Raw genomic sequence first — 23,852 nt, forward strand, 5'->3', positions numbered from 1 at the left:
GGGAAATAAATGGTCTTATTCTGTGCTGTCATGATAAAAAGTGACTACTTTTTTTGCGGATATTATCCTAATTACCAGAAATAATTCTTGGGATCATTACCATTTCTGGGCTACCTTGCAGTGCACCCAGAAAAGTAATTTACCATAATGCTTTGAAGATTTACAGCCCATTGGGGTATAAATACTGTAATACAAATTTATTAAGGAAAATGTATGAAAGTGTCTCCAACTTTTCTTTAAAATGCCAGTAGGGGAGATGTATAACAAATCATTCATGACTAAATTAATTCTACTAATTTTTATTGAGTGCCAAGTACATTAAAAGCATCATTTTCTACAGGGATGAATATAAGGAAATGAAACTTTTAAAGGGAGACACACTCAAACCTAGCTACTAAGTATAATGTGATAATTTCAGTAGTATTTTTCAAATGTCTACAGCATGTGCAGCACTCCGTGCATCAATTTAGGAAATTTTTTAAAAACTGGATACAGTGGCTCTCCAGGAGCTTGCATTCAGTTAAAAAATGAATGTAAACAACAAAAACTAGAATCACTATAGAGTAATAAATGAACTATTGCAAAATAAATTTTTTAAAACTAGAACTTTAGAACTGAAAGAAACCGTATACATTATCTCGTCCCACCATGTCATTCCCTAAAGACTAAAAAAAGATGCGATGATGCTCACCAATTTGCCTGAGCTGCAAAACAGAAGAAGCTGAGCAAGACCCCAATTCTACTGCTTTTTTAATGAGTCAAGAATGTTGGCCAAAAACATGGTCCTAATTGCATATTCAGTACCATTTTTTTAAAAAATCCTTGACTCAAATTAGAAATACTGATTGCTAATTTGCTTCATAAGATCAACATAAAGTCATATTTTTCTTGTGGCACCTTAGCACAGGAGGCTTTTATTGGACTAGTAACAATCTTAACCCAGAGAGCTTATATAACTTGAGAAGCAGCCACTTATTTTTGCCCTTGCACTTCATGTTTACAAAAATCCAAAGACGTGCCTCTTCATATTGTCCTTTTCTTTGAATAAACCCAATGTTAACTGCCCACTTCAGTACCCATCAAAAGGGAAAGTATCATTTCTTTTTAACTTTGGGTAAAAAACATCAAGAATTTAGTATTCTTTTTGAAGACCTGTAGAGTAATATCCACAAAGATCACTTCATTTTAAAATATCAAATATTAAAAATATATGCAAACTGTATTTTTGTGTTTAAATCTCAGTTAATAGAAAAGCAGCATGAGCAGTCCTCACATCCTGTCACTCCACTTCCTTCCATCCCAGGACACCCAAGAAAGCATAATAGCATGTACATGCTTTGTTTTGCCAGGACTGAAATGATTAGGTGCATATTTTATGTCCTAAACATCTAAGGCAGCTGAAAGGAGACGATACCTGGGAGGAATAAGGACAGAATGGCAGCGGCACTTGCCTGGACACCTTCCTGTAATTGCAGGTTGGGACAATCTCCAAAAGTGAGATATCCACAACCTTCTTGAAACCCTCTTGAGGCCCGATTTTGAAATTCACAAGCTTATGTAAATGTTTGAATGAGCCAGAAAAACTGACATGGTAGCAAACCATTGTTCTCCCTGATCCTACAACCTCTGGACTAATCTCCTTCTCATTCCTCTAATGGCTCCCCTTTCCCACCTGTACTCTTTGCTGGCTCAGTCCTGGAAATGGTCCCATCTCAGCAAGCAGCAAATAAGGGGCATCTTAGGTTTCCCATCATGGCTACCTGTCTGCTCCCTGAGGGCTCACCTGGCTCCAACTCATGCCAACCCTCACTCCAACATCACTGCTCAGACACAACTCTTGTTTGAGTTATATAGTTCACATAATTCATACTCTCATATATGTTCATTTCTCAATCTCTTTGATAACTTATTAGACATATACTTATTAAACCAATTTTTATTAAATAGTTACTATGAGCCACACACTCTCATAAGCACTGGATAGAGATGAGTAAGAAATGGTTCCAGCTAGCTCACAATAATAGGTATGCAGGAAGCTGAGGCCCTGGAAGGTCAGGTAAGTTATCTAAGGTAACACAGCCTTATAATAAAAATCAGAATCTGAAATCCAGGTTTCTCATTCCAAGTCTATGCATTTTCCTCTACCATAGTGGCTTTTAAGGGACCCCAAATGAGTTTAGTCCATTTTCAAACATACAATGTTTTAGGCCACCCCTACCCCAAGCAAATTCAGAGAACCAAGTCGCCTGCCCACTAGCCAGTCTCAACCCTCCATGTTCTACAGATCCACGTCTTACTACAAGTCTGATGTATTCACTATGAAAATCTTAAACCCCAGCCGGGCGCGGTGGCTCAAGCCTGTAATCCCAGCACTTTGGGAGGCCGAGACGGGCGGATCACGAGGTCAGGAGATCGAGACCATCCTGGCTAACACGGTGAAACCCCGTCTCTACTAAAAAATACAAAAAAAGAAAACTAGCCAGGCGTGGTGGCGGGCGCCTGTAGTCCCAGCTACTCGGGAGGCTGAGGCAGGAGAATGGCGTAAACCCAGGAGGCGGAGCTTGCAGTGAGCTGAGATCCGGCCACTGCACTCCAGCCTGGGCGACAGAGCGAGACTCCATCTCAAAAAAAGAAAAAAAGAAAAAAAGAAAATCTTAAACCCCCAGATCCTATGACCTCTGAAAGTTAGAGACTTAAACATGAGAGTCTCCAGGAAAACATACAAATTCTTTCTTATCCCATAACAAACACCAGAGAGTTAATTTATGGATAAGCATCTGTCCATATGACTGATATGAACTGTCAACAACCCCAACACAGCATCTTATTTCCACTAATAAAATACACCAAATATTTTTCTCCTTCATACCTTATGAAAACAGATTTCACTTTAATTTAATTTTGCTTTCATATAAATCTACCCGAAAACCCATCTAGAAAATCAACATTAACTATCATTACTCGACCAGGGGAACGCTACCTGCCAAAGTTTTCCTAAATTCTTAGGAAAGGAAACTTTGTAGACACAGAGTGTAAGACAGGAATATAAAATCTGCTATTTGCAGCTGTGCAAACGTAACTTTAACAGTTTTTGCCAACTGAATGGTTTGTACTAAAGGCTACACTAAATGCATCTTTTTGTTCATCCTCTTAAATTGCCTGAAACAGCTGAATACATGAGGAAATACTTGGAAGCATCTCACATCACAACTTTTACTAAATGTTACGCAAATCATTTAAAGGAAAATATCTCCTCAAGAAATAAAATGCATACAGTTTACCAGTACAGTAAAAAAAAAAAAACAATTTTTTTTTTATAATTATTGGGTTTTTGAAATTCAGCAAAGTCAAGCAAAATTTGCTGCATGTTTGATTACTTACCAGTTTTAGATCCTTAGAGGACAGCTTTGTGAACCACTGATTATATTCCAGAGCAGCTATGATAGGTATTAAGTCCCTGGAAGCAGAAACAAAGTACATGAAAGTGCTCCTACAGTAGCTACACTGACACTTAATTTTTAATCCATGACATCCAAGTTCACCTGTTAATTTCTATTATTCACAAACACAACATCTAGTAGGCCACGAGACAACAACTAAGTTCTCAAAGACTGATCTTCAAAGTTCCCAAAAGTTAAAGTAAATTGTCTCTACGGACTCTGTTTCCTACTTCCAAAGGAAAAGAGGCTGGTATCAGAATTTGCTGGAAGAACCTCCTTGCTCTGAGAGAAATCATACCTCTAAGTCCATACCAATAACAAGTCTTACTTCTTTAGACCTCTCCTTCATAAAATCTTTTTTTTTTTTTTTAGACAGGGTCTCACTTTGTCACCCAAGATGGAGTGCAATGACATGGATCATGGCTCATTGCAGCCTTACTTCCCAAACTCAGGTGATTCTCCCACCTCAGCCTCTCAAGTAGCTGGGACTACAGGCACGCGCCCCCACTCCTGGCTAATTTTTGTATAGATGGCGTTTTCCCATGTTCCTCAGGCTAGTCTCAAACTCTTGGGCTCAAAGCAATCCACCCACCTTGGCCCTCACCCAAAGTGCTGGGATTACAGGTGTAAGCCACAGTGCCTGGCCTCCTTCATAAATTCTTTAACCATCAATTATCTCATACAGTATTCTCTAGTCAGAGGAGTTCATATTGCAAGCAAGATACTGCCTACTCGAACAGTAAGTGGCACTGGATGGATGCCCAATGCTTAGCAAGCATTTTGCAACCATTTGGTCTTTTTTTTTTTTTAGTTCCTAGTAATGATTACATCCATAAGATAACCCAGATGCATTTTTGTCTTAGGCTTCATATCAGCTCTTCGACCACAGAGTGAAGCTATTTGCATGACAGTTCTGCCTCCATTCCAATTTTGCAGCCTAAGCTCCCACAACTCATCCCATGCTCAAGACAAAAAGCTGACAACTCCTTACTCATCTAATATGATGTGCAATTTCACGTTCAGAATAATCTTTTACTGCTCTGTTACGAAAATTGGTGTGTCCTTAAATGCCACTATTATCACACATCCTCACCTCCTTAAGTCCTCCCCTGGTCAAACCCCACCTCCCTTTTTAGCATTTATTCTATCTTATATTATAGTTTGTTGCTTTAAGCATCCTTACCACCCCCAATTATTAAGTTCTTTGAAAACCAAGACTTTGTCTACCTCAGTTTTTTAGCTTTAGTGAGGTAATAGCAGTTTTATACTCAGTGCAGGACAAGTAGCAGATACTCAAATTTTTACTGAAATAGAAAAGAAAGGCAGAAGGTGGAAAGAGGTCTGAGAATCAATATTATCTCATAGCTCTGGGTGCCGGCCCTGTGCTTGGCACTCTACATAGACCAGTTCGTTTAAATCTCAAAACAACCCGAGAGTTACTGTTGTTTACATCTTACAGATGAAGGAACAGATGCTCAGAAAATAAAGTGAAACTAGGCCAAAGGGACAGAACTGCAGTCAGAACCCCGGCTCTGAAGCACCACATGTCTGCAGTTTCAATAGACATGCTTTAAAAAGACTAAATGAGTGCCACAGGTAGTAGGGAAAAAAAAATCCAAAGAAATAGGCAGGCTGAGTCATGTGTTTCCACATGCCAGGTTTTCTACTGACAAGCCTCTTTACTAACTTTGCCTAAGTTTAAATTTTTTTTTTTTTAGTTTTAGATTAAAAAGGAGAACAACGCTTTCAATAGTTAATTTATGGTCTTCACTCGCCTCGTCCCCCTCCACTGACATGCTCTCAGGGCTCAGAACGAGTCCCTGTATCTCTCCCTGTTGCCTAATTATAGGTTGTAGCTTCTCTAACGGTGATTCCACCTTATTACAGAGTCCCCAAAGCCCACGCTGAGAGTTCTCATGTATATTTCAACGTTCAGAACTATGGCAAAGCAGTCTCATCGCATCTTTTTTGTGGATTTAATGTCCAGGAGGGACCACACTTGGGAACCACTTTTTTGTGTAGTCTGTTCTGTCACATGATCTGATTTGAAGTATAACTGGCTTTTGTCATAGATGAAGTCATTTTCAGGAATTGAAGGGCACATCATTTCACAGAATCATGAAGGCAGTGGGTAAAACAGCATCATCTCTACATACGACAATACTTAACACTAAAAATGCTTATTGTTCAATATTAAATTTTTAAGGTATACAGCATTCTAAAGTGTACATTTGTGTGATATAATCAATAATTGGGATTAATAAAATCTACATATAAAAAAGATATAAATGTTAACAAATATAGACTTTTCTTAAGAAAAGAAAGAAATACAACCAAATGTCATAAGGATACTGTGTTAGCATTAAAGGTGATATTAATTTCTTCTAACAAAATTATTATGTTTTAAAATTGTTCTATGATGCATATTCATAATCTATTTTGCAAAATTAAATTGTCTATGGATGATATAAGCAAAATTTTGCTCTAGAAAAAATTATTCATGAGGAGGATGGAGACTAAGTATACTGGCATGGTTTGCCTACCATGTTTCTCTAAATTGTGTTAATGCCTAGGCTTTTTATGTTAAAAAACAACTAGAAGGAGACAATCACATATTATATTCAGTAGATATTTATTTAGTCCTTAGTACTAGGCAGGATTATTAGCAGTTATTATGCTCTGAGAGCTAAGAGATGAAAAAGAAGCGTAGCTCTTATTCCTCTATCACACTCCAGTGGTAAAGAAAAACTCCTCCTCAACCATCTGTAATACAATAGGAGATGTGCTGAATAGGGAAAATGTTAAAAAACAAACAAACAAAAAGCCCTAAGAGCACAGTAGGACAGCAAGTAATTCAGCCTGAAGTAAATGGGGAATGGTTCACCAGCTTCAAAGATCAGAAGGAAACCAACCAGCCAGGGAGACAGAGTATTTTAAGAAATTAGGAATAGCGTATACAATGGCATGGGAGCCTGAGCATATCCAGCAATTCTATCCATTCTTATGTTCAACAAATGCCAGCCATCGTGCATGAATCACTGGGCCTGATGCAGAAATGAACATAGAAAATGGTCCCTGCCCTGTAAGACTGATGGCCTGGCACAGCCTAGCAGGAGACTCAGGCAGGAAAAAGCAGCTATAATACAGTGAAACAAGCCCTAGTGAGGTAGGGGGAATACAAAATACTATGTGTGCAAATAAAAAGGGTGTTAATCAAGACAACCAAGTTGAGAAAGAGGATGTTACTAAGCCCTCAGAGTGGGATGAGACACATATTCTAGCAGAAGAAATGGGCAACAAAGTCAGGTACAGCTTAGTCTAAGAGTTTTTAGAGCTCCGAAAAGCACAATATGAGAATAAAAAAATTGATAAACTGGACTTTATTCAAAATTAAAAACTTCTGCTCTACAAAAGATGTTAAAAGAAGAAAAAGATAAGCCACACGCTGACAGAAAATACTTACAAATCCCATTTCTGAAAAAAGAATTGCATCCAAAATGTATAAAGAACTATCAAAAATAAAAAACAATCACCTCAGCTTTTTTAAACGGCAAAAGATCTAAACAGACACTTCACTAAATAAGATATATGTATAGCAAATAAGCACATGAATGGATGCTCACAGTTTTTAGCCATTAGAAAATGCATTAAGGAAAACCAAAAGAGATGCATGGTTTAAAAAAGAGAAAAAAAAGTTTTTAAAAAAACCTGACAATACCAATTGCTAATAAGGACCCAGAGCAACTGGAACTCTCAAACGTGGCCGATGAGGATGCAAAATGATACACTCAGTGGAGAAAACAGTTTGACAGCATCTTATTTAGGTTTAACAGATATTTGACATCTGATCCAGCAATCCCATTTCTAGGAAATTACCCAAGGAAAATCAAAATTTATGTTCACATAAAAATGTAGACAATTATTTACTTTTAAGAGCTATGTTCATAATTACCAGAAACTAAGAACAACACAGATGTCCTTCAAACTACAGGACTGTCAAGGCTGGATTAGAAGAGGTAATAATACAGCTCCTACCCAGCTCTCTCTCATGGCAAGCTGACCCATGGAACGCAGCGCTGCCTTGCAGCAGACAGCCAGCATCCAGCACCAAACACGTGAATGAGGAACGCTTCATTGTGACTCCTGACTGTTCTTGCTGTGGCCATTAAGTTTGAGGGGCTTTGTTACATAGCAATAGATAACCAGAACACTTAGCACCTAGAAATGAGGCTTGAAAGCTACAGTTAGGAGGCATGACTGCATGCATGCAAGGCAGTCATAGAAAACTTTTGAACAGAAATGTTTCAGAAAGTTAATTTCTGCAACATCGGTGGGAGGTATCAGAAGCAAGGTGACAGTCTCCACAATGCAGACATGATGTATCAGAGATATAGGAGTCTAAGGCAGAAGGTGGGTTCAGAGGCTAGAACAAGGACCAAGGCAAAATAGTAATTGTTTCCAAATTGATTTATAGATGTAAGTAATGCAATGCCAATCAAAATAGGCATACTTTTGTGATAAAACTATAAAGGAACACAAAGATTACTAGAACCATTATTATAACTGGGTAGGGCAGGTGGAGAAGGAGGAAACCGTGATTGAAAATTGATATATGTAAGTCTTTTAAGGAGAGGCAGTAGCCTATTTCTTGCGTTAAATGGTGGACATAGTAGTTAAATTTACAAAGATTTCCATCCTAGTATATATCTGCATACTTTTCGCTAAGGGGACAAGTACAAGGATGGCCTTAGCAGCATTACAGATAACAGACAATACACTAACCAAAATGTCTGACAAACATTCAGCAGAATGGATAAATTATGGAATGTTCATACATTAGAATACGAAATAGAAACAAAAGTTAATACATTATAGCTACACATACCAACACGTAAAACCTCAACTTCTTAGATACTTAATACCTCTTAGCCTGGCCACAATATGCTGAGAATGAGGAGCTTACAGTGTAAGACCAAGTGCCCAGGAAGTACTTCAGCAAACGCTTTATATAAGAGGCAAGGTCTAGTCTAGAGAGACATTCAGGACCCCTAGAATTCACTACTCTCTGGGCATCAAGTCACCATGACAGCCAGAACAAACATGAAGACCAAGGATCAGGGAGACTCAGGCCTGCATGGGACAAACAAGTTTGCATACAATAAAAAAATTACGGAGCCAGTAATAATCAAGACTCTGATGAGGTCTCATTTTAATAGAAAATACAAAATACACAAGACAGTATGTAACTAATCTCATTTCTGAGAGTTTATCTTCCTGGATGGCTTTCTTATGACATAGTAATAAGTGAGCACATAAACAGATCATGAATAAATATTTAATCTGACATTTGCATGGGCCTCCCTACTGCTGTGCTGATACCAACTCACTGCAAAGGACTACCTGATTTTCCCTGGTGGAGTTTATGGCAGGACAGATCCTTCCTCGTGTTTTCAGTAAGTGCTGATGCAATTAACTGACTTAAGAGGAAAGGTTTCCAAACATCAGCCATTGTCATATTAACTGATTTCTCTTAGTTGGAAGTGGTAACAACTTTTTACCATCACCAGTCCATGATATTCATTGTACATTCCCCACTGTGTTTTGCTTTGATATCCTAAGAAACTCCTAATTATGATGGAACCTTTGATGTGAAAAGTAAAGTCAGCCTTAAAAGGAGTGATAACAGTCGAGGGAACCCTCTCATGAGTCCTGGAAACATGGCAACATAGCATTCTCCTGTACATTTCCAGACATTACTTCTATCATTTCCTTAAAATGGTAGCAAAAACATCTTAAGACTACAAACCCTGAGGAGAAGGATCCAGTATTAACATCTTTTAGAGCCACGTCACACAGTCATTTCTTACATGACACTGAAGAGAGATGAGACAGTTAATATTCACTAACTTTTTCCTGTTGTAAATTTATTATACATAGAGTTTTTTTTGGTTTTGTTATTAGTCTAATGACTTGTTAGGGAGTGTAAAAAATGTTGGGATCCAGGTCAGGTGTGGTGACTCACACCTGTAATCCCAGCACCTTGAGAAGCTGAGGCAAGTGGATAGCTTTTGCCCAGGAGTTCAAGACCAGCCTGGGCAACATTGTGAAACCCCGTCTTTACAAATAAATCACAAATCAAATGTAAAAAATTAAAAATATAAAAATTAGCCAAGCATAGTGGTGCATGACTGTAGTCTCAAGCTACTAAGGATGAAGTGGGAGGATCAACTGAGCCCAGGAGGTCAAGGCTGGGTGATACAAGACCCTGTCTTTAAAGAAAAAAAAAAAGAAAAAGTGGGATCCCTATTTCTCATGTCAGTTGACACTTCAGAATAATAGAAACCTCCCCTTAAAACTCAAAAGAATCAAGTTTTTCTCATACCTTTCCAGAAGAAAAAGCCATCATAAAACTGATAAAGTAAGAGCATCACAGAAAAAAAACCATGAACTAGTCTCAGGAAATCCAAAATTTTCTGTAACATAGGGATTCACTAACTTTATTTTTTTTCAATTAAGAAAACTTGTCACTTTAGATAATTGTTCATTTTTTAAAAGGAAGACCTTTTAAAGACATAAAATAGCAAGCATTTATTTGAACATTTTATGTACTAATACAAAGTGCTTTAAATATATTTATCCATATAGTCTTCATAATTACCCCAGAAGAGAGGTATAATTATTAACCCCATTTTCAGATGAACACTCCAAAGGCACAGGGAAGTTTGATGTATGCACAGTTACAAGGCTAGCTGAGGCAGAGCCAGGATTCAAAAGCAGCCAGTGTGACTCATGATCCCGTGTCTTAACCACTGTGCAGTCATCTCACTAATGACTAACTTGCCTTCCGTACCATCAAAAAAGTCTTCATACTCTACAGAGGAAACCAGGATGGTATATCCACAGGTTTTCAGATCAAAGGATTGAAAACCCCTTCCATCACAATTAACCAATCATTTGGTTTCTGATTTTAAAGTTTTGTTTTGTTTTGTTTTGTTTTGTTTTTGAGACGGAGTCTCGCTCTGTCACCCAGGATGGAGTGCAGTGGTGGATCTCGGCTCACCGCAACCTCTGCCTCCCAATTCAAGCAATTCTCCTGCCTCAGCCTCCCAAGTAGCTGGGATTACAGGCATGTGCCACCATGCCTGACTAATTTTTTGTATTTTTAGCAGAGTATTAAGATGTATTCTGAAGTGACAATTGTACCATCCCCTTTTTTCTGAACATCAAAAATAAACTGCTAATATGTGGGGGCTAATTTATAATAAAAGGTAAAATGCAAAAACAAAGAAGTTGGCAAGGGATTGAGTCTAGATCTCTTGCCAAATTCTTTACTACTCTACATTCTAGATAACCCATTAAACCTAGATTACCTAGTTTGATCCCATCTTTCTGATCTGTATGACTTTATAAGAATTTAATTTTCCTAGTTATTATTATCAGTACAAATTTCCCTCCTTACTCCCTTTCCCCTGCCTGTCATCTCTCTGAAATTTCAAAAACACTGTGTAAAGACAGTGTTAAATATACCAGGAAAGTGTTAAAGAACAAAAATAACTGATGGATGTGAAGGACATCTAGCAAGTCCCACAACCTGCAACGCGAGAAAAGCACAAAGAGAGCAGTAATTCAATGAACAACACCATGATTATTCTTATATATCCACCTACCACAGGAGTGATAAATCTTATAAACATTTAAAGGCTCAAAGGAGGTGTTTTAATGCAAGAATGCACAGCCTTGCCACTCTTCATGCTCCATGCATGCACACAATAGATTATGCACTCTCGTGGAAAAACTCAGAGCCTAGCACTATCATTTCCTGACATATTCATTTGATAGCCTTTCTGGGAATAATTTAGACTTTTCTCCATTCCATCTATTTTGAAAATGGGAGTTGGAGAGTTTTAAAAAGTTAAGAATGTCACAAACGAGTTATTCCTTCCTGCTATCCTAACTTATGTCTTGTATATTATTAAATCATTAGTGGAACCACTCATCAACTCCGGGAAGGATGTAAATACCTAAAACAGTTCCCAGATGAGGACATTCCTAGAGGTCTAAATGAGTGGTCGCTACATTTTTTGATCATTCATCCCCAACAGCAAAGAATTTTGAATATTCCCCCCTCTAAAAAATGTGTTAATCTATAAATCATACACATGTACTGCAGCACTAATATATTAAGCTCAGTATAAAACATACACACGTGCATAAATAAAATGAATAAGAAAATTAGACAAAATCAAGTTCTACTATTAGCGTCCCATCCCCAACATCTCATCATCTTATTCGCTCCTTAGAGTTCATCTCACCCAGGTTGAGGACTATTGTCCTACAGAACTATTTCAAGAAATTCAGGACTGGAAACAGAAGCCAATGGTGTTCACACCTGATTCCACTCTCCAAACAGCAATGCTTTTATAAATGAGACAAGGAATTAAAAAAAAAAAAAAAGGATCTTTGATTAGGAAAAGAATGACAGCAGTGTCCTCAGGACAACCTTGCCAAACATAATCCACACTCAGAACTCTTTCCTGATAGTATCACACTCAAGAATGTCACCTTGATCAGTAAGAAATATGACAACACAAAAAAGCATGAATCTGCTGCCTGGACTCTTGTCAGCCAAGTTGAAGCTCAATGATGCATGTCATTGAGTCTTCAAAGAATTCATGAGATTAGCTCCTCTTTAATATCTTTCAGGAACATAATATCTTTCAGGAACATGAGAAATCAATGTAGTTATAGCTATATATTTTCTTCTTCTTGGCACCAGTACCTCTACCTTCATAATTTCCTACCACTCCAAATCACAGTGTAATTAAATTTTTTCACATGTCAGCTCACAGACCTTTGAGAAATCCCATGAGAAATTTACAACAAATTTTCAATCTATGCTTTTTTTGCCCTACTGATAACCTAAAACAGAACAAACGGAAAGAATATACTTAAATAAGATGCCAACTGGACATTTTATAAATAACAACTGGAGTGGGCATTTTTCCAAGTACTTCCTAATTACGGTTCTCCAGAGATTAACTGGCTAGATCTAGCATGATCACTGTCATCCTTATTCCTGAATGCTTATTCAGCAACAACAGAGGGACTGGTCCTAGATTCAGTTCTGATAGAACCATAGTAAATAAATAAGAAAACATTATCACAACATTCAAATTGCTTACAAATTACCATGAAGCACCTAGATAGATCTAATAGGTTTTAGTCAAGTAGCAAGATATATAGAAACAGGAAGCCAAGTCCACATTGAAAAGAGAACAGCAAGCTGGATGACTGATAAAGCATCCCCAGGACAGGACGATGCACATGCCTCTCCATCCTTCAGTTCCTGTGGCTACAGATCACATGATATAAGGGGCACAGTGTCCTAACACTGGGCCTATGTCTGAAGAAGAGCAGATCCTAGGCAAATCAGAGGGGTGAGGACAGTAGTAGGGGCTCTTGGTGACAGAACAATGACCAAGGCACTGCCCTGTCACCACACCTGGACCTTCTAAAACCATGTCTCACGTGTGGTGATGGGGTCCCACACAGACAGAATGTTGCTTCCTCCATCTCTGTGCTTCAGATGAGCAAGGTGCCAAAGCCATGTTTCATCCTCTCAGACCTGTGACATTAACATCAGTGCCTCTCCCATGACTCAAATCCCCGGCTTTGAATCTGAACTGGTCCTGGGAAAATGGTAGTTACAAACCTCCAGGCAGAAGAAAATAGTGACCTGGATGAGTAAACTAAAAGAAACAAATGCAACTGTATAAGAATCCAGATAGAATTTAGCCATGGCTTCAAGCAAAATGGGGTTAAGAATGTCATTAAAGCTATAACTGCCGACCTGAGCAGGGTAGTAAACAATATTTGAGTAATCTGACAGGCTTTCTAGAAATAATCCTACCTCGCAGGATTCTGATGTGCTCCACTAAAGCAGATCACTCACTGTCCCTTAAAAATCCTTTATTCTGGGACAATGGCTTGACTGTAGAGTATCACATCACAGAGCATGAGCAAGACAGACACAGCCTAGCCCTCAGTGAATTTCCATTCCAGAAGCACTGATGGTTTTAAGGACTGTTACAAATGGATGTTTCTAAGTATGAAGACTAAATATAATGGCAAGAAAAAGTGGAATGAAAAAATAAAGCTTTGGATGATGGCCAGTCAGAAGAGTTTTTTTATTGACTCTATGAAGCGAGTACAGCTTTCTACAAGGAACTCTAGTTGTAATATGAAGTTCACAGATCTTGACATACAAATGCATGCAGAAACTAATTTTAATAAATATAAGTGGCAAACATGGTTGCATGATTGTATCTGAATTACGTTCAAATAGGGGACATATGTTCAAATATGCTCAAAAAGGGAATATAGGAACTAATTGTCATAGTGGGAAAATTAATGTATACATACGAGAATGTCTCCCCATTTTTGCTAACAAACTCCAGCTCAACACATAGCCCATTTGATGTCTTCTCTGATACCTCCGAATTTTCTAATTCCTCTTCTCTGTAACTCACACCTCAACAAGAAAAATACCAGTAGAGGTTAAGAGAATAACCCACACACATCACATCAACTTATGCCACAATGAATCCTACAACTATGCCATTTAAGTGCAGACTGATGCCTTCATGAATTAGCATGTTCAAGTTTCCACTACATCGAAAGATTCAGCTAATAAAATGTATTGTAATTGAATTAGCGAAAAACTATCACAGCCCATCTAAAAGGACTGAGAGCAGTCTCTTTATATATAACCTGGCTCTAATTTTCATAGTAAAACTAGTAAAAAACAGTAAAAAAAAAAATTTGAGTACCATCTTGTTTTTTAATATTTAGTTATTGCATTCCAAAGACTACAATAGTAATATTTACACACATACTATAAAACAAGGAGAAATGTTAAAATGAGTCAATAATAAATATAAAGTTCCACTACTTTTTTGTACCCCAACTTGGATTCTTCTCTAGATACATACATTTCACATTAGAGGCAGCTGATCTAGAGCAGGTATCAGCAAACTACAGCTCATGACACCTATTTGTGCAAATACAGTTCTTTTGGAACACAGAAATACTCATTCATATATTGTCTAGGTCTGTTTTTAAGCTACCACAGTGGAATTCTATAATTGCAACAGCAACTGTCTGGCTCATAAAGTCTAAAATATTTATTATCTGGTCCTTGACCAAAAAAAAAAAAAAGTTTTCCAAATCCTCCACTAGAGTCTCAATAACGACAAATGTCCTTCTAGCCCCTTAAGTAAGCAAGAAAAGTAGATTATTTGGGTCTACCCCACTAATGCAGTTTTTACTGATGAAATGAAAATTCTCCAACTAAGGAATTAGTAAATAATTTTTCTAAAAGGTTTGACAAATTTCTCATGCTACATATTTCAGGTAACTGTATTTAGTGGCTTATTTAAATATAGTTTCCCTTTGCCTACAGATTAATTAAACATGGTGGGTTAGTTGCTGGATGAAACCAAATTAAACATGGATTAGCTGAAAAGTTTAGCACTGACCCTATACATACCTACCAATGGTATAAAAACCATTATGGCATAATAAAGTAAGTCAAAAAAAAAAAAAAAAAACACCTCCAGCTGCCCTACAGTGTCTTCACTCCCATGGGCCAGATGTTCTCCAAGGATGGACCCTTGGAGACCCTGAGATTCATTCAGGAGGTTCACAGGTTCAAAATCGTTTTCATAACAACACTAAAACAAACTTATCCTTTCACTGTGTTGACTTTTGCGTGGAAGGTACAAAAGCAAAGGTGAGGAAAACTGCTAGCACCTGAGCACAAGCCAAGGTGGGCGTCTTCACTGGCACAAGCTCCTAGTTTTTTAAACAAACGTCGATTTCATTTTAGAATGTCCTCAGTGAAGCAGTAAACACTACTCATTTTATTAAATTTTAGCTCTTAAGTACAAACGTTTTAATATCCTGTGTAACAAAATGAGAAGTATGTTCAAAATGAGATGTTCCTCTATATATCAAAGTGAGCACTGTCTCAATGTAAAGTGTTTGTGTGATAGTTGCATTTTTAAGCAGAACTAGCTCCTTTTTTTCAGTGGGCCATCACAAAAAAAATGACAACATACAGTTATTTAGATTTGGGATTTGGTAGACATTCCCTCTAAAATGTAAGAAGTAATCTGGTCACTTCAAGATATCACTTCACCTGATACTATGTTTTTTTTGTTTTGTTTTGTTTTGTTTTTCCCCAATAGTAAAATTGTATCTTTCAAGCAAAATTTAAATTTTGGAAAACTTTCATCTGCTACTATGAGCTCAACAGCTCTGAAGTATTTTTAAAAAGTTTTATAAGATCAGTGATGATAGTTATCAAATGTCTTTCTTTTTTCTTTTGTTATTGTACAAGAGGAAAATACTTGAAAACTATGTATAACTCGATGAACCAATATTTTCTAAGTTACCAATGTACAATGCTACAAAATTATGTATGGGTAGACCCAGTGGAAGGATAAGATAGACCAAACAGACTTTAATGTAAAAAAATAAAAAACAGTTCATTGATATGGTTCTGATTCTACATTGCAACTTATCTTTAAGAAACTACCACTTACTGAGCTGTGGTGAAGTACCAAGGAAGAATAGCCACAACTATGTGACAAGGCTATTAAAAATACTCCCTTTTCTAACTACACATCTTTAAGGCTGGATTTTCTTTTTATACTTCAGTCAAAACAACGTACCACAATTTTGTGAATGCTGAAGTAGATATGAGTATCCAGTTGTCTTCTATTAAGTCAAACATTAAAAGATCTGCAAAAGATAAACCAATGCCACTCTTCTTGCTGATTTATTTTGTTTTGGAAAATACATTTACTTTTCATAAAATGGTACCATGGTACTATGGTACTATGTTAGCACGTAATGGTTTGGTTTATTAGTGTCATTTTTTTTAATTAATAAATATTTCAAATTTTAGTTTTAATTTATAATATTGTAAATATCAATGTTTTGACCCACAAAAAGCAAAGATCAATCATTTTAAGATTTGTAAAGGGACCAAAACGCTGGAACCAAAACGCTGAGACCAAACACTGGATGACTGTGAAGTTCTATCTTATTCTACATGCAATTTTCTTGTTTTATTGGAAAATACTTACGAAGAAAATATTTTCCCTTTTCTTTCTCAGTTCACTTTTTTATGAGCTACACAGGAAACATCTTGCCTAAATTTGAAAGCATAAAGTTGCCTCACTTATAGGAAGAAGGAGAACTGCTCTAAGCAGGAAAAAAAAAAACATTGCCTGAGAACTGGAGGCTTGAGGCACATCAGCCACAACTACAGACACAGCTGAGTCTGTTTCACCATCTTCCGTAGACCCAGGCTGTGTGAAGACGAGGTATATCCAGCTAGCATACTTTTTCCCTGCCTGATTCAGTTGGCTAGAGCTCTTCAGGGACCAACCACACTGCAATTCTGGATTTCCTGCCAGGTAGGTGGAAAAATAATTCAAAACGGTATTTTGGGGGGCAAGATGCTGGTGCTGAGATGACATATGGGCAACAACAATCCTCTGTGACACTCCAGTTGTCCAAATGGCACAAATGATATAGCTAGAATCCCAGATTTCTCTCTCAATTCCAATCAGAGGGAAAAGATTTATTGGGTTGGAGTTTATTAAGCAGGGGACTGACCTCTGCCTACCTACAATAGGTAGCAGCATATACAGGGTTGAAGAGATTGCGATAGGCCAAGATAAATTCCCAGACATTCTGGAACAGGGCCGGGCTCGACTGTCAGAGAGCAAAATAAACTTGCCAGGTCTGCTCTTGTTAAGAGACATGGGGAGCAAATGAAGCTTTTCTCTGAGGCCTGAATCTCACTAGCCATAGCCCTAAATATATTCAAGTCAAGATCTTAAACCTAAAAGTTTCTCAAATAACTTGTAACAGGTTTCATGACTTTATTATCACTATCACATGGCAGATACTGGCAAACTGATTTTCACCAACATACACATATACACCCTACCAATGCCCAATTCATAAAGAAACTCTGAACTAAAAGTCATATCTTAGAATTTCAGTATGGAAGTTCATCCTTGAAAAAATGTTCTAAATAGCAATTAGGTAAAATAATACTACATTTTATAGACAGCGTAGAATAGATAGACTTTTGTAGGCCGATATAAGAACCTAAGAATTATACTGTTTTTATGGTAAAATTCAGCACATTTTCTAACTATGAACTCTGGATTTTGGATACACACATGCACCTCCACAAGTCATCCACAGTGATAAACATATTTGAAACTATAACTTGAAAGGCAAAAATCTAGAGATTCTTAGATTGTCCTGATTCCTCTTATAAAACAATTCTTTGGGGATAATGCACAGCCCTAAGTGCCAACAGAGAACTGCAGGAAAGGAAAAAGGAAAAGGAAAAGGAAAAGGAAAAGGAAAGGAAAGGAAAGGAGAAAGAAAAAAGGAAAGGAAAGGAAAAGAAGAGAGAGGAGAGAGGAGAGAGGAGAGAGGAGAGAGGAGAGAGGAAGGAAGGAAGGAAGGAAGGAAGGAAGGAAGGAAGGAAGGAAGGAAGGAAGGAAGGGAGCGAGCGAGCTTACCTGTGGTCAAGATGACTAAAATCTTGTAAATTCAATTCCCTGGTGTCTTGGGTAAGATAAATTGTATCCACATCCTATTTGAAATATAATTCAGTCATGTAATCAGTCCATGCAGATGACCAGGGAAGCAAGAGAGACAGTGAGAATTAGACAATGACAATGTCAGGTTTTTATGTAATCTGAGAAATGAAGATTTTAAGTGAAAAATAAATGAAGGGAAAAAAAGAAAAATAAGCCAGCCAAATATTACCATATTTTCCAGGAGTGTGTGTGCTCACACACATGTACACAGACATTCTTACCCATTGTACTTCTTCCCTGTAAGAAAATCCAAGCCAGTCACAAACACAGGCATACATCTGAGAAAATCCACCTGAAACATACAACAAAAACACTGACAGGTCTTTGGCAAAACGATTTTTAAATTAAAATTTTAAAGCTTAAATATGGCCGATGTTGACAATACTGATTATCCTTTTCCTTTTTAGGGGGGAAAACAGCAAAGATTCTCCTCCCTGTTCTATAGTAAGTACATAGCAGGATGCAATACAGCTTAAATATAGGACTTTTGTCCACCAATCTAAAGTCTGTGCGCTGCTAATTACACCTTGAAACTAATTGCACCTTTACAGTAGCACACTAGGAATAGACTTAACTTCCTGGCAGGGGGATATCCATCCAGCTATTCACATTTCAGTTTTAAAATGCATGCTCACCACAGGGGCCCTGCTCAGCCACGGTCTGGCTGTCCCACAGAGCCTGGAGACTAGCCAGGCGCTCAGGCGGCTCCATGGAGACTTTTTTCATGATTCTCCTGTAAGATCAACAACAACACATTTCACAAACCACATTTTTCAACTGCACATAGAAATAAATTTTGTCACATTCCTTTTTTTTAAACAAAGATGAGTGTCACTTCAATTTCAGTAAATATAATTTTATTTTTTCAGCACTAGAGAGCTGGAAATCTAGAAAACATAACAATAAATCCCTATAACTTTCCTTTGTAGATGAAAGGTATTTAGCAATATAGTCTCCATGTGATAGTTTTATAACGTTAGATTTTGTTAGAATAGTTTGAAAAGTGTGTTCCACTTAATGAATTACTAGATTACATGTATACCAAACATAAATTACTAATTTTCAATTAATTAAAGTAAAAATCTCTTCTGTCCTTCCATAGTGCCTTGCACAGATGTCCATCAAGAAACTGATCAAGTCATACTGGAATAGTTATTCCTTTTGCTATCTCTTCCCCTGGGCCCTGATTCTTCTGGGGCAGAGAACATGTGCAGCTCCTCCCAACCCCCATCCTCCTCCTCAGAACCTAACAAAGTTCTTACCCACACATGCAGAGACAAGTCAGAGTAGTGGTTAAAAGTACAGCCAACCATCCCAAAGTTTCCTTATTCAGGAACTGATACATTTCTGAATTTGTCAGTTGCTGAGATGCTATCCCATAGAGTTATTGTGAGAAAAAAATAATAATAGTACCTATAAAGTTATTAGAATAACACCCCCAGGGCTGAGCCTGTAATCCCAGCACTTCAGGGGGCCAAGGCAGGTGATTACTTGAGCCCAGGAATTCAAGGCCAGCCTGGGCAACATGGCGAAACACCATCTATACAAAAACTACAATAATTAGCCAGGTGTGGTAGTATGTGCCTGTGTCCCAGCCGCTCAGGAGGCTGAGGTGGGAGGACTGCTTGAGCATGGGAGGTAGAGGCTGCAGTTAGATTGCACCACTGCACTCCAGCCTAGGTGACAGAGGGACACTCTCAAAGAAAAAAAAGAAAAAGAAGAATCCCTGGTGTGTGGTAATGTCAATATATGTTAACTGATACCGTCGTTAGTTATCACAGAGTAATCGCTTAATGAATAGTTTATAAATTCATTAATTCACTCAAAAATTTTTTATGAAAGATCTACAGAGTGCCAAGACCCAAAACCAGGTACTAGGCATACAACCATGATTAAACACAGATGCTGCCCCTGCCCTCGCAAAGCTAGCAGTCTATTGTGAGAAACAGACGAATAACCAGGCACTAGTGGAAGAGAACTAACACAAGGAAAGTTCAGGGTGGAAGCGCGGGCAAAGAAGGGGCACTTAGCTTATTCCCTGGTGAGGAGAAGGGGTGGGACGTAGGGAGTTGGAAATGTTCTTTGGTATAAGATATATCTCTGCTAAGACCCATAAGAGGGCAAAAAGAGACAATCAGGTGAAGCATGGCAAGAGGAGGTGTGAGCAAGGGTCCAGGAAAGTGTTTCAGATAAAGGAACAGCACACCCCCAAAGATGAGAAAGCCCATGCTTATCAGAAACTCAATCTAGTTCAAAATAGTTGGCAAATGATGTGTAATAAGGAGAGGAGTAAAAGAAGAATCTGGGGAGCCAAGCAAAATCCCAGGCCATGGTGAGCCTCACAGGTCAAATAAAAGGATTTAGATTTTATTCTCAGGGCAATGAGGAGCCATGGCAGACTGTAAACAGAGGAGTACATGATGATTAGATGGGCACTGTGAACAAATATCTGCCTGTGTAGGTATTTGCTCTCAATTTTCTACAAAATTGAGAAATAGAAAACATAGCTTGAGAAATAAAACAGAACTTTCCAGGACTGTTAAGAGTCCAGCTGAGAGTGAAGGTCATGGATTCTTGGTGGTTCAGGGCTAAATAGCTATGGGATTTTCTCCTGCGGCCCTCAGCAGCCCAAACGTATATGGAGAGGTAGGCAGCTGGCTTGCTGCAGGATACAGGATTTCCAGGTGTGTGTGTCCGAAAAACAGTGGGGGAAAGAAGGAGCAGAGGATATTGATAAGGACTAGGTGAAGTCATGGATGTTGTGGGCTGAGCAGTTAAGAACGGACAGGAAGGCAGGACAGGGGTGGCAGAAGAAGAGAAAGCCAAGCCATCCCCAGTCTGGAGGCCTTGAAAAAGTCCAAATACTGGTACTTCCAGGGGAGAGGAAGTGAAAGGCTGTAGTCAGACGCAGAGGGCTAAACTGCTTTTTCACCATGGAATAAGCTGTTCCAGGAGATGACAAGGTCATGTGGCCACAAAAGCAAGTGGAAGTAGGGTAGAGGTGAAGGGGCCATGAGCTGTGAGGAACAGTGTCAGGGTGTCAGTCACCCAGAACCATGACAGGACATGGGTGAGAGGTGGTGAAATAAATCTATTAACTCATACTGAATATAGTTTCATCTTTAATGATTTTAAGGCACTCTGCTACATACAATGCTCTCAGTCATTCTTATGAATTTCAATCACCTTGTGATTGAAAGAGCTCTTCTTGAGACTGGAAGAAAATATTCCCAGTTATTTACATTTTCTGATTGAATGGATGGATTCCAGATAAAATATGCTAGGGCCTGAGAGGTTGCCTGGTTGGGTTCTACTCCTGGAGAAAACCTCAGATACGTATCAAATCATTTAAGTACACACATTCTGTCAGCATGGAAAATATTCCTCCTACTTCTTTGTACATTTTATGAGTAAGGCATAATCAGGTTCCGACATACCTCATTTTATTGTATTATACTCACAGGTATTGTGAGTGCCTCACGGGTATTGCATTTTTTGCCAGTTGAAGCTTTGTGGCAACCTTGCATTAAGCGAATCTGTCAGCGCCATTTTTCCAACAGCATGTGCTCACTTCCTGTCTCTGTGCCACATTCTGGTAATTCTCGCAATATCTCGAACATTTTCGTTATTATTATATCCGTTTTGGTGATGTGATCAGTGATCCTTGATGTTACTATTGCAACTATTTTGGGGGACCATGAATCACACCCATACAAGACAGCAAACTTAGCTACTTAAAACTGTGTGTGATCTCACTGCTCCACTGACAACCATTCCTCTCTCTCTCCCTTTCACCAAGCCCCCCTATTACTTGAGACACAATATTGAAATTTAGGCCAATTAATAACCCTGCAGTGGCCTCTAAGTGTTCAAGTGAAAGGAAGAGTCGCACATCTCTTCACTTCAAATCAAAAGCTAGAAACAATTAAGCTTAGTGAGAAAGGCACATGGAAAGCCAAGACAGGCTGAAAGTTAGGCCTTTTGTGACAAAAAATTAGCAAAATTGCAAATGCAAAGGAAAAGTTATTTAAGGAAGTTAAAAGTTAAAAGCGCTACTTCCATGAACATGTGAATGATGAGAAAGTGAAACAGCTTTATTACCGAGATGCAGAAAGTTTTAGTGGTCTGGAATGAAACATTCCCTATGCCAAAGCCTAATCCAGAACAAGGCTTTAACTCTCTTCAGTTCTGTGAAGGCTGAGAGAGGGGAGGAAGCTGAAGTTGGAAGCTACCAAAGGTTGGTTCATGAGGTTTAAGGAAATAAGTTGTCTCCATAACATAAAAGTACAAGATGAAGCAGCAAGTGCTGAGAAGCTGAAATAAGTTATCCAGAAGATACAGCTAAGATCATTGGCGAAGATGGCTACACTAAACAATTGATTTTCAATGTAGATGAAAGAGCCTCCTATTGGAAGAAGATGTCATCCAGGACTTTCTTAGCTAGGGAGAAGTCAATCTCAGGCTTCAAAGCTTCAAAGGACAAGCTGTAATCCCAGCTACTTGGGAGGCTGAGGCCGGAGAACAGCTTGAACCCAGGAGGCAGAGGTTGCACTGAGCCGAGATCGTGCCATTGCACTCTAGCCTGAGCAACGAGAGGATAACTCCGTCTCAAAAAAAAAAAAAAAGAAAAGAAAAGAAAAAAGAAATTGCCACAGCCACCCCAACCGTTAGCAACCACCACCCTGATAGTCACAGCAGCTATCAGCATGGACACAAGCAAAACCTTTTCCAGCAAAAACATTACAATTCACTGAAGGCTCGGGTGACTGCTAGCATTTTTTAGCAACAAAGTATTTTTAAGGTATATATATTCTTCTAGACATAATGCTATTGCATACTTTAGTAAACACAACTTTTATATGCACTGAGAAACCAAAAAGTTCTTGACTCATTTTACTGCAATGGTCTGGAACCAAACCCGTGGTATCTCTAAGGTATGCCTGTTTACCTAATTCATGTCAGATGTCATTAATTTCTTCAAATTCCGTGTAAATGCACAAGATCTACACGTGTAGCAAGATTTTTGTCTATTTTACCCAAAGGAACCTGTGATTAAGAAGCATTATTTTAATAACTTGGGGTAACCATGTTTGAGAAGACATTATAATTAAAGCAATATTACAGAATCTGGCAATCTGGAATGGTTCATCTTGGTTCAAAACCATCATCTGACATTTTAATGGCATTATATTCTGTCTACATCAAGACAATGAAGCAGATGTTATGCAAAAAAACAGCAAGTTTGTCAGAAGTAGATTCAGCCATTATTCAACTCAATTAGGTAAACCTTGGACACAGAAAGCTGGACTTCTGTCTGACCTCATCTAGGATCACATTTCTCTTTTAAAATTCTTGCTTTGTCTCCATAAAACTGCAGATCATGCTCTTTTGATGATACATACGTGGTTTAGCTACTCAAACACAGGAAGAAAATATGGCAAAAATCTTTGACCAGAAGCTGGTGGGATTAAAAACAGGAAGCTGTCAGTCTACAATTACCAAAAGAAATAAATTAATCTTGATGGTAGATTTGGAAACCAGAGCCTCAGTTTTACTCGAAAAACAACAGTGGACATTCACACTCAGGGTTAAGGGGAAATCAATCAGAGACTAAGGGAGGCAGCAGCTAGGGCAGACATCTGTGCGAACCAACCTGCCAACATGTCCGGCAGGGCCTTTTCAAGTAGCTCCGCTTCTTTACAGTTCTCATTTTTCTTTT

At 38.3% G+C, this 23,852-nt stretch overlaps 1 protein-coding gene across 13 annotated transcripts in view; it reads right to left on the bottom strand.

The window, feature by feature from the left end:
• CARMIL1 (capping protein regulator and myosin 1 linker 1) overlaps window positions 1–23,852 on the bottom strand; it is a 348,526-nt gene that overhangs the window by 158,026 nt on the left and 166,648 nt on the right. For all 13 annotated transcript variants that reach the window (XM_017878500.1, XM_017878499.1, XM_017878501.1 and 10 more), the window contains 4 exons: window positions 18,769–18,866; window positions 18,355–18,425; window positions 18,053–18,126; window positions 3,382–3,457 (listed from right to left, as the gene is read on the bottom strand). In XM_017878500.1, coding sequence (XP_017733989.1) covers window positions 3,382–3,457; window positions 18,053–18,126; window positions 18,355–18,425; window positions 18,769–18,866 — 319 coding nt within the window. The remainder of the gene's footprint in view (window positions 1–3,381; window positions 3,458–18,052; window positions 18,127–18,354; window positions 18,426–18,768; window positions 18,867–23,852) is intronic.

The sequence above is a fragment of the Rhinopithecus bieti genome, unplaced genomic scaffold (genome assembly GCF_001698545.2).
Source record: "Rhinopithecus bieti isolate Rb0 unplaced genomic scaffold, ASM169854v2 scaffold_11110, whole genome shotgun sequence".
In the NCBI taxonomy this organism is placed as follows: domain Eukaryota; kingdom Metazoa; phylum Chordata; class Mammalia; order Primates; family Cercopithecidae; genus Rhinopithecus; species Rhinopithecus bieti.